The 11465-nt window shown below is 43.6% G+C and overlaps 1 protein-coding gene across 3 annotated transcripts in view; it reads right to left on the bottom strand.

The window, feature by feature from the left end:
- Positions 1–1811: 1811 nt before the first annotated feature.
- Positions 1812–11465, bottom strand: part of LOC107373653 (TBC1 domain family member 12) — a 56190-nt gene continuing 46536 nt past the window's right edge. For all 3 annotated transcript variants that reach the window (XM_070542640.1, XM_070542638.1, XM_070542639.1), the window contains exons 10-13: positions 2748–2876; positions 2566–2675; positions 2188–2446; positions 1812–2116 (exon numbers count right to left, since the gene is read on the bottom strand). In XM_070542640.1, the coding sequence (XP_070398741.1) occupies positions 2042–2116; positions 2188–2446; positions 2566–2675; positions 2748–2876 (573 nt within the window). In that variant the 3' untranslated portion in view covers positions 1812–2041. The remainder of the gene's footprint in view (positions 2117–2187; positions 2447–2565; positions 2676–2747; positions 2877–11465) is intronic.

Below are 11465 nucleotides of genomic sequence, written 5' to 3'. Positions count from 1 at the left end.
TAAGTCAGTTCTTGAATTTAAGTTTGTTGCAGTTTCACCGAGTAGCCACAGGAGGGCGACAGTTTCACTCGGAAAGAGAAAAAAACCCACCAGACGATAAAAATGTGGTTTAAACTTGTGACCAACTGAAAGCTGCGACTGCAGCATCTTGTTCTTGCTTATTTTTGTTATTTTCCATTCATATATCAGTCAACGCTGGTTTCCTCCTGCTAAAAAACGGCTCCGCCTGTTCTCCGGTCGTCTGTGGTCAAAATGTTGTGGCTCATGGAGTCAGATTAAAGGACAGTCTAAGGTGGTTTTTGATCAGGTGTTTATTTACACGTTAAACTAGTGGCTGCTATAAAGAACATTTTTACAGTTTATTTACATCCACTGTAAGGCTTCATGGGACAAACAACAGTAAACTGAGACAAAACAGTTCAATGCATTTAAATAATAGCAACAAAAACATTTAAATAAAGTGTTTGGTAGATTGTTGTTTTTCACAGTAATCTACCTGGAATTATGGAGTGTCTTGCAGAGGATTCTGGCTAAAAGTGGACTTGATCTCTACGTGTGTGTGTGTGTGTGTGTGTGTGTGTGTGTGTGTGTGTGTGTGTGTGTGTGTGTGTGTGTGTGTGTGTGTGTGTGTGTGTGTGTGTGTGTGTGTGTGTGTGTGTGTGTGTGTGTGTGTGTGTGTGTGTGTGTGTGTGTGTGTGTGTGTGTGTGTGTGTGTGTGTCAAATAATCAGGATTTGGTTTGTTAAAACATTCTCTGAATGCATCATCTGAAGCCAGATAATCTGGAGGATTAAACAGAAGCTCGTGTTAAAGTTTGTGGTCTGGAGGATGTTAATCTGACTCTGGTTGGGTTTGTAAATATTAGAAAACAGTTATGTTTCCAGGCGTTTACTCTTAAGTGCTTTGGTTGAGTTTTATTTTAAAATTCACACTAAAGTTTCTTCAATAACCAGGAGAGGACTTAGTGTAGACAAACAGAAGAACAAGTAACGTGACTTATCCTACTCCTCGCTGCTGGAGAACCCACCAGAGAACCTAAAGGAACACTTTATCACTTTGATGCATCTTCTGATCGATGGGAGTTCAGATATGGTAGAAGATTCATTTACATTTTATTCAAGACTGGGAGGTAGAAGCACCCTTCGCTGTCTGGAGCGCCCCTGTTCTCCTCCATCTCCTCCTGGTCCTTGGTGGGTTCTCTGCTATAAACCCCGGTTATCCATCAGAATCCTGCTCATGGCACTGCAGGAACATTTCTAGTGTTAGTAGATCTGAGGAGAGTCAAACAGGTTAAAAAAGTGACAGGAAGTCTCACTAGCCCTTCAGAATAAAAGCCACAAGTGAAAGGGCTGAGTCATGAATTCATCAGCTGTTCCTATGTTTGTGTAAACAGGAAGTTCAGAGCTGGCACCGGCCAGGTTAATAAACCATTTATTTATGACGCGATGTTTCGGCTCCAGCATCAGCTGCATCGCTCACAGAGCATCAGAAAGACGGAGTTCTGAGCTGAAGGTATTTTTGTTCTAGTTTGGAACCGATTTTTGAGATGAGATGAAACAAACATAACTAAAGTGACTCCATGATTGGTGGTAGAAGCAGTAACAGGAATGATCAGAACCCTCCGGGTCAGCTGGATCTGCTGCAGCTCAGGTGTCTGGTTACGGTGCTCACCGTGGATCAGTGCTGCATAAATAAAGTGCTCTGAGAGGAGACCTGGATCCGTCAAACACTCACTCAACGCTGGGTTCGACACAAACGCCACACACATCCCGAGTATTGACCTCCAACCTCTGGAACCTTCTCTAGTCCTCCTGCTCTTATCTGTTACAGCCTGACACTTCCACCATCGGGAGCCAGAGGAACTCGAGTTACGTCTGGTCTTTTCTGATAGTTAGCACCTACAGCTAGAGTGTATGTGGAAGGGTGCCTCCTGGTTCTGGTCCCAGAACATGTCATCATCACCACCATGTCCTCCGCTGCTGGATATCTGGCTGATCTTCATCCTGCTGGAGGCAGGGAGACACCACTAGCTTTAGCCAGCGTTAGCTTCTTAAAGCCGGACTTCCAGTCTTCTCCACTTCTTTGTTGCCTCCATCCTTCATCACAGCAGAAAAGACCTGAGGAGAGACGAAGCGGTTACACACCAGAAGCTGAAGCAGCTCCTCAGAGAGCCGTGAGCATTGCTGACCTGAGCCCAGCGGCGGTTCCTGCTGATCATGTGCGTGTTAGCCATGGCGCTGAAGAGCATCTGGGCCTGCAGGTCCTCCGGGAGGCGGGTCAGGAACTGAGCGATGTGGATGAAGTCCATCTGCATCAGGACCTCCTCGTAGAGACGCAGGATACCCAGACCAGTCCGAAACAAGCTCTCCTCTCCATCTCTGCAGAACACATCCCAAACCCGGCACGCCACGTCCAGAGGGAGGGATTTGCTGTACAGAGTGAAGATCCTGCAGTCGGATGGAGGGAGTAAAACATGTTACAAGGGTTCAGGCAGGAAAACGTTTGTCTCAAATGACTCCAGTCCGGCAGTATTCCCCGGTCTGCAGCTGGAGGGAGAGGAACTCACCAATCGATCAGATAAAGGTCAGGGGTCAAGCTGTTGGTGAGGAAGTGACTGAAGAGATGTGGAAGATTCTCCTCAAAGAAAATCTCAAAGGCTGCAAAATATTTCAACATCTGCCACAAAGAAAGAGAAGATTGTCAGGTTTGTGGTGCATCAGCCCGAGGCTGTGAGGAGGAGAACCGCACCAGCTCGTGGTCCACTCTGAAAAAAGCCATCTGACAAGGTTTGTTCAGCAGGTTGGCGAAGGTGATAAAGGCCTCGGCCTCCTCCAGGTTCAGGATCAGAACCGCAGCGATGAAGGACATGCCCTGGACCTGGAGCGGCACAAAGCAGAGCAGCTGAAAAGCTTCAGGAGTAACTCACCCACCCTGAGCAACAGAAGACTAGATCCAACCCAAACAGGAGGCGCAGAACCTACAAAGGATTAATGAGCTGTACTTAAAGTGCTTTACACAACCACTGGTGGTGATGAGCTACACTGTAGCCACAGCTGCAATATGAAAAGAAAAACAACCCGATGTTCCTCACAGGCTCAAACGATCGCTCAGCCTAGGGCTGGATGATGTAGAACAAAAGCATATCGATAAAAAATAAATTCATATTGACTAATATCAATAATTATTGAAAAATATCAAGAATATATTTTAAGTGAAGCCTTGTCCATTTTATGCCATTCCTTAATTAACCACTTTCAATAAAGAACATACTAAAACTTGAATTAAATTCAGAATTTTATTAACATCTTTATTTTTTACCTCTGATTCAGGAGGAACAATGTGGTTTTGATCCGGGCCGTGGGACGCTGGACCAGCTCTATATCCTTAGGGGGTCCTGAAGGGTGCACGGGAGTTTGCCCAACCAGTCTACATGTGTTTTGTGGATTTGGGGAAGGCATTTGACCACGTCCATCGGCGGTCTCTGTGGGGGTGCTCCGGGAGTATGGGGCACCAGGCCCTCCGATACGGGCTGTTAGGTCCCTGTATGACCGGTGTCAGAGCTTGGTCCACATTGCCGGCAATAAGTCGGGCTTGTTTCCAGTGAGAGTTGGACTCCGCCAAGGCTGCCCTTTGTCACCGATTCTGTTCATAACCTTTATGGGCAGGATTTCTAGGTGCAGCCAAGGTGTTGGGGTGGGGGGGGAGGAGGATCTGCATTGGTGGCCTAAGGATTGAGTCTCTTTTATTTGCAGATGATGTGGTCCTGTTAGCTTCATCAGAACGTGATCTCCAGCTTTTGCTGGAGCGGTTTGCAGTCGAGTGTGAAGCAGCTGGGATGAGAATCAACTCTTCTAAATCCGAGACCATGATCCTGAGTCGGAAAAGGGTAGAATGCCTTCTCCGGGTCAGGGATGAGGTCCTGCCCCAAGTGGAGGAGTTTAAGTATCTCTGGGTCTTGTTCACGAGTGAGGGAAAACTGGAGCGCAAGATCGATAGGCAGATTGGTGTTGCATCTGCAGTAATGCGAGTTTTGTACCGGTCTGTCGTGGTGAAGAGAGAGCTGAGCCAGAAGGCGAAGCTCTCGATTTACCGGTTGATCTACATTCCTACCATCACCTATGGTCACGAGCTTTGGGTAGTGACCGAAAGAACGAGACTGCAGACACAAGCGGCCAAAATCAGTTTTCTCCGCTGGGTGGCTGGGATCTCCCTCAGAGATAGGGTGAGAAGCTCTGTCATCCGGGAGGGGCTTGGAGTAGACCTGCTGCTCCTCCATGTCGAGAGGAGCCAGTAGAGGTGGCTCGGGCATCTGGTCAGGATGCCTCCTGGACACCTCCCTGGGGAGGTTTTCCAGGCACATCCAACCGGGAGGAGGCCTAAAGGGAGACCCAGGACACGTTGGAGGGACTATGTCTCTCACCTGACCAGGGAACGCCTTGGGAATCCCCCGGAAGAGCTCAAGTGGCTGGGGAAAGGGAAATCTGGGCTGCCCCGACGACCCGACTCCAGATAAGTGAAAGAGAATGGATTGATGGATATTTTTAGAGATTATGATTTCAGTTAGATTCATGATTTTCTTAATAACTAGGTTCAGCGCATTATTCATAATATATTTACAAACATGACAGGGGATTAGTTCATACCATCATAACATTAAAAGCTATTTATTTATATATTTACAATAATTTATGGTACTTGTGAGTTTTATGTAAAGGTGCTATACGCTAAATTCTTTCAAATGGATTTGTTAAGAGTATTACCTGCATCATTTCACCAAAGTGGAATGCCTAGACATATAGCTGGACCGCCTGGCTGTTTTTTTTTTCTCTCTCACAAAAACACCTAAATCCTTTCACATGCTTATTTGAATTACTGTAACTCTGCAAATGTTTGTGCCATCAGAAAAACTCCAACAGTTTTTATTAGGAAAGAAGTTATGCTCTCAAGTTCACCATGTTTACGGTAAATTTCGCTCGCCCACGGTGCTGAGTGAGAGTTAGCTGCAGACAGGTGGCCTCAGCTGTAGCTTAATATTGCTGTAACAGCGCTAAGAAAGGAAAAACAACGGAAAATGAACAAATGTGCAGCTCTGTTAGCTGAAGAATTGGGTTCAGCTTTTAGCAAAACACTGTTTTTTTTTTGTCTGCCTTGTAAAAACAAAATATTCTTTTGGGAAATTTTCCTCCGCCTCTTCTTGCTGCAACGTCTTGTTTAACCTTCAGGCGTCACTTTAATTTACTACCCTCTTGTGACCTTAAAGGACAAAAACGTTCACTCATAAAAGCAGCTATGAAAAATGTATACAGTATACTTGTTTTTGCTTTTCTGTTAAAACAACTTCAGTTCTGCTCAAATCTATAAAAACTTCAATCATTTCGAGGATTCTAACCCTTCAAATGCCAGTTTGATTACTCTACTCTTTGCTGTAATTTATGAAAAATAAACACACACAGTTAGTTATTTTCAAAAACAAAAACTTTTTCTGCCTGGGGCATTTATTGCCAATCAGTCTTGGTTATGTTTTGCATCAATAGTTTTTGTGTAGCACCAGATTTAAAAGTTACCATCCTCGTGTGACCTAAGCAGACAAAAACGTCCCATTACCTTCCACTCAAACCAGTTTTATCTTGTAACATCTGCAATAAATAATGAATTATTCTGTAATATTAGGCCTTCATTTTAGAGAAAAGTAGTCAAATTGGTGATTTTTACTTTCACCACCATGTCTCCATATGTGGCCCAGGCAAGAAAGTCTACACATTTCTTCAGATCTTCTGCTGTTTGTATTGAAGTCAAAAGGTCAGCAGCCTGACCTCTGATAAGTAAATAAAACATAGTTCCACTCTCTTACTGAACTTCAAAGTGAAGAAAACAAAAACAGTATGTTTATGCACCTGGCTGGAGCCCAGGCACTATCAAACATAACACACCTGAATGGAAGACGTGCAGAACTCATGTGATATTCATGATGTTGATATATTAGGTAGAGGTGGGAAAAATGATCGATTCTAAGATGCATCGCGATTCAGCCGTGCATGACTCCGCATCGATGCAGCAACGTGACATAATGAGATTCTCTCCCTATGTCTATGTCGGGGGTCGGACACCCACGGCTCTGGAGCCGCATGCGGCTCTTCCATCCATCTGATGCGGCTCTCTGTGCTTGTAAAATAATGAATGGATATTTATATAAAATGCTTTATAGTTTACTGCATTAATTTTACATCTGTATGCCAATTCTAAATGTAAAGATTGTCTGCGTAAATCTGAACAGTTCCAACCCGGTCTTACTGTGAGACCAGGTTGACGCGTCACGCTTGTGCGTAATCATATCGGCGCTTTCTGAGCTGGAGGATGTCAGATTCTGGGATTCTCCTCAGACAGGTTCCTGGATGTGTCGCCACATTGGAGACAGGAACAAGCGCTACTCAGCCAAGGTTTCATCATCAGGGAACATTTTCTAAGTGACAAGTCTTGCTTCAGTCGGAGGAATTTTCCTGCATGCGCTCTGGCTCTGCGACGCACTCCAAGCCCCTCTCCACATCTTCAGCTCGCTGTGCGCCGTACGTACGCGCTGACAGCGAGCTGCGCTGAGCTCAGTGTCCAGCTCAGATGGGAATCATTTCTTGAGTGATTTAGCTACATCTGCGCGAAACGAATAAAGTGTCAGTTCGTCTGCATGCGTCGGGGTAATTCTTTCTATGTCAAAATAAACGGTCAAATACAGGAATTGTCCGGTCAACACAAGCCCTGTTTTTAACTGTTCTGTTTTCTTGTGAAAATTGTTGCAAAGAGATATAATTTAACTTGATTAACACCAGAGCCAGGCGCACTGCGCCGTTATCTCCGTCACTGTAAATGAGGGAAAAACAAATTGATCGGATCCTTTTCTGACCTTCCCCACCTACAAAGTTTAATTACAACAATCAAACGTGACAGAGCCTGGATTTGTATTCTGAACAGTCTAAACATGTTTTAAAAAGAAACGTATGACAAAAGTGGCACCTGCTCAGTAAAACCACCAACAGGGTGAAAAATATCAAAATATTGTCGGCAGAGACGGGCTACAACTTCTGGATCCATTTTATATAAATCGTTTTATTGATTATCGTCTTATGAAAGATAACTTTGACGTACACGAGCGACCGGTACCGGCTGCTGTCACCTGTTGTGAACAGCGCTCTGCTGTCTGAGGGTAGGCCCCGCCCACAACGCCGCGGCTGCTGCGGTGTTTTCTTTACTGTGGGAAACGGGTAATAATGGCTCTTTGATGGGAACAGGTTGCCGACCCCTGGTCTATGTCTATGCGAGGGCAATAAAGTTTTGAGGTTTTATAATTACTTCTGGGGGCAGAGTTGCAATGACATGCGCACTGCGTTGCCCTAGCGCCAATTTAAAACAGAAAAGGCGGCCAGGGATACAGGGCCAACATTACCAGTAATCAAAGATGTACCCGTTACATTTAAATCGGATGTCTGGGCTAATTTAGGTTTTGGGATCCTGGATGTGAAAGAATCACTTAACACAGTATTTGTTTACTATTTTTAAGTTCAGTAATATTCTATCTTAAAGCTATACCGAAAACATTATTTCTTATATTATTTAAGTAATTATAGGCAGCACACTTTAAAAATTATTGCTCACTATAGTGAATAGATGAATGTTCTGTTTTTCAGGGATTTCGAAATCAAAAAGAAATTAAACTATTCTACTGCTTTTATTAAGTAATGAAAATTTTTGTGTGAAGAATCGTGATGCATTTCAGACTCAAATCGAATCGTTAGGCAGATAATCGGAATCGGATCCAATCGTGAGGCAGGTAGAGATGCACACCACTAATATTAGGCTCCTGACGTTGGCATGTGTGCATCTGTAGTTTTTGGGGTGACCACAGTGGATGACAGAGGAGCTCCAGGGAGTCTCTGTCACATGCAATAAATTAGATCAGGAGAAGCAGAGGAAACAACAAGAGTTTCAGGCTGCAGGATCTCATTCAGAACTGGTTCCAGAGACAGAGTTGCCTCTTTATCTTGCTCCTTGGCTGTCACAGAATTGAAATGACCAGATACTCAAACTACAAAGTGTTTGATGGTGCCTGGGCTCCAGCCAGGTATATAAACATACTTACTGATTTTGTTTTCTACACTTTGAAGTTCAGTAAGAGATCAAAACTGTGTTTTATTCACGTGTCTGAGGTCAAGTTGACTTTTTTACTTCAATACAAACATTAGAAGACCTAAAAAATGTTAACTTTCTCACATGTGCCACTAATGGATAAATCACTGAACTTGGTGGTGAACAGTAAAAATTACAAATTTGACTACTTTTCTCTAAAAATGAAACTCCAATATCATGGAAAGCATGACTATTTGTTGCAGATGTTACAGGATCAAAAACTACGGTTTGAATGGAAGTCAATGGGACATTTTTGTCTTTTAAGGTCACAAGAGGGTAATGCTTTATTTCATAGTGTTCCCTTGGTCTATTTTAAAAATTCCAAATTGAATTTCAAAATTTGTCAAGAGAGAGGTTTTGCGATGTTGAGGGTCTGACCTCATGAGGAAATTACTATGCAGTGATTTTCTCCAAAATGACTGTGCTTAAATTGCTCTGAAAAGCAAATAATCACATCAGCGCCAAGAAACTTCATTTCCCATGATGCTTTGCACACGGAAGCATTGGGTGATGTTACCGCCTAGTACCAGAAACACGTTCTGCGCATGTGCGGGAAGCCGTGGAGCTTTTCCCGCGAACTAAGACCATAAATCTTCAGCAGAGACAAAGAATCCTCGTTCTTTTGCCCAGGATACCTGGCGGTGAGGACACGCTTGTCGAACGCTCCGACTTCTTTGAGCACGCGGAAGCTCTAAGAGCCAAGTTGAGCCCACGGGACCGCTGATCTGCTCGTTTCTGCTCCCCTCCAGCTGATGTTTGAGGACACAGAACCAGCGGAAGGAAACAACAACTCCATCCAGCTCTCAGAAACGCTGTAAGTTGTCAACTCAGCCCAAAAGGAACTTCGTTTTCTTTGTGTCCAGCCGTGGAGAAACACTCGTGGAGCCAAACAACGGAGAAAGCATCAAACCGACGGATGACGCTGGAAACTGCGGAGAAAAACGGAGAACCGTCAAATCATAACAGCGGGGGACGCCTTGCTGCTTTGGTGATCAGAAAACTCATTTTTTTCTCTCCTTTTCTTCTCCCGTTTCCTCTATAGTCCAGAATAAGCAATAAACCGCGTCTATTGCTTAAAAAGTAGCTTCGTGTTTTCCTCTTTCGTTCCAAATTCGTCCTTCGGGTCATTTTGAAAGAATAAACTGCTTATTGATCATTGTTTGGTATCTTTAAATGTTCGGCCATGGCCAGGCTGATAAACTAAGGATATTAACTCGTGATTAATCTTTTGTGTTGTTGCATGATCCTTTGAAATGTTTTGAGTGATTTAAGGTTAAGTTACTACTGATTCTAAGTGCTTTGGAAGTTAAAGTGCAAGTTGCCACCCACACTTTAGCCAGACAAAGGAGTCAGCCATCTTGTATTCAAGACTCCATTTTGAATCCATACACACGCACACACACTACTCCTTTGTGAGAACAAAGGACCCCATTCATACATCCTACATACACACAAAACACCTTGAACATTATTTTGAATATACATCCTTTTATTATATCACATGGTTATTATTCATTTATGCCACTGTTTATTCATTTGACAAATTGTTAATTAAACGTTATAAAATTCAGATTTTCGTCTCCAGTAGCTTTGTTGTGTCGAAGAGAAGTCTCTGCTCCGAGGATTCTACGAACTTCAAGAAAGACTGATAAGAGTTTTGGATTCAATTTTTCCCCGGTAAAAGGGGAATGGTGCCCCGTATATCTAAGAATATCTTAATTAATTAATAAATCAGTAAATATTTACATATTTACAGAATTTATTGAAGAATCCAAAAGTAAGTTAACGCTTACGAATTGTTCGCTCCTAATAACCCCAACATTTTATTGGTGCGGCCGTGTGAGGCTTGGATACACAGAGATTTCTATCCGGCACAAACAAACAAATAAATCCAAAGAGCTTGAATTAAAAATAATCCGTTGTTCAGCCTTGAACCAGCAACAGAGTGGTGCTGATTTCGCTGAGCAGGAAGCTGCATCGAACTCCCACCAGCAACTCAGTGCTTCTTTAAAGGTGCAACGTGTAAATTAATTCTGGTTGACCTTTTAGGTTAAAAAAATTCAGTTTTTCCTTAAAGGTGCAACGTGTAAATTAATTCTGGTTAACCTTTTAGGTTAAAATTCAGCTTTTCCTTAAAGGTGCAACGTGTAATTAATTCTGGCTAACCTTTTAGGTTAAAATTCAGTTTTTCCTTAAAGGTGCAACGTGTAATTAATTCTGGCTAACCTTTTAGGTTAAAATTCAGTTCCTCATTAAAGGTGCAGCGTGTAAGTAATTCTGACTAACCCTTTTAGGCTAAAATTAACTGCTAATTTAGCGACTTTAACTCACAGTGGCTATTATAACTAACTGAAACCTTCACTCAAAGACTGATAACACCTTGTTTGCTAATATTCTGAAGGAATAACTAGCATATTTAACAATGCAAGTGTTGTAAGACGTTGCTACGGCAACGCACCAGCTTTTGCTAAAATACTGAAAGGAATAGTATTTTAAGCGTCAGTCACGGCATTCCGTGCAATCTTAAAACGCTAAAACCTGTGCGCACAAAGGTTAATTTAGTGTTTTTCTGCTACAAAGCTAGCAGTTGCTGCCAAAGGTGCAGCCTTGAGCTATCTGCAGAAGCTCTACTAGGCTATTTTTGGTTCGGTTGTTAAAATGGAGGGACAGAGTAGTGAACTGACCAACTCCCAGCAACCAGGTGACGCTGCGGCCCACGACTATGAACCTGGCCTACTTTCTGGACAAATATTGTCCAAACTGGTCGCGGTTGCTCGAGAACCCGACTACCCTTCTAGGGATTTCACTGAAGAACAGCGTAGCGTCGAGCTAGAAGCTGTAATCGATCAAATAGAAAACCCGGATGGTACAAAACCAATCCAGGTTCACTTAGCTAAGTTAGCCCTGATCCTCTATCAGAGAGAACTCCAACATGATCGAGAGATCTTGAACCTCCAGAGTATGCTAGCTGAAAAACAGCGAAATGGAAGTCTGAAGGATGACGAGGAGGAAGACAACACCGATTCTGGGGAAGATGGGGAGGAGACCCCGCCCCCTTCTGCTGATGACAACAGACAGTGGGAAGGGGGGAAACACCATGACTCTCTGGACGGACGCACGCCGCAGGGGAGAGATGAAGCTCATCTGTTCCAACCTTCGGCCCCGTTCCCTACACACACTATAGGGCATTCAGGACCACCTAGGGGCCGAGAGCAGTTCACCCTCGAATCCCAGGTTGGACCCTCATCTTCACGGCCTTCTCAATCAGTGAGAAGTCGACCAGCTGAGCGG

This window comes from Nothobranchius furzeri, chromosome 12, assembly GCF_043380555.1.
Source record: "Nothobranchius furzeri strain GRZ-AD chromosome 12, NfurGRZ-RIMD1, whole genome shotgun sequence".
In the NCBI taxonomy this organism is placed as follows: domain Eukaryota; kingdom Metazoa; phylum Chordata; class Actinopteri; order Cyprinodontiformes; family Nothobranchiidae; genus Nothobranchius; species Nothobranchius furzeri.
The sequence above is the reverse complement of the archived record's forward strand: the minus strand, read 5'-3'. Positions and strand labels throughout refer to the sequence as shown.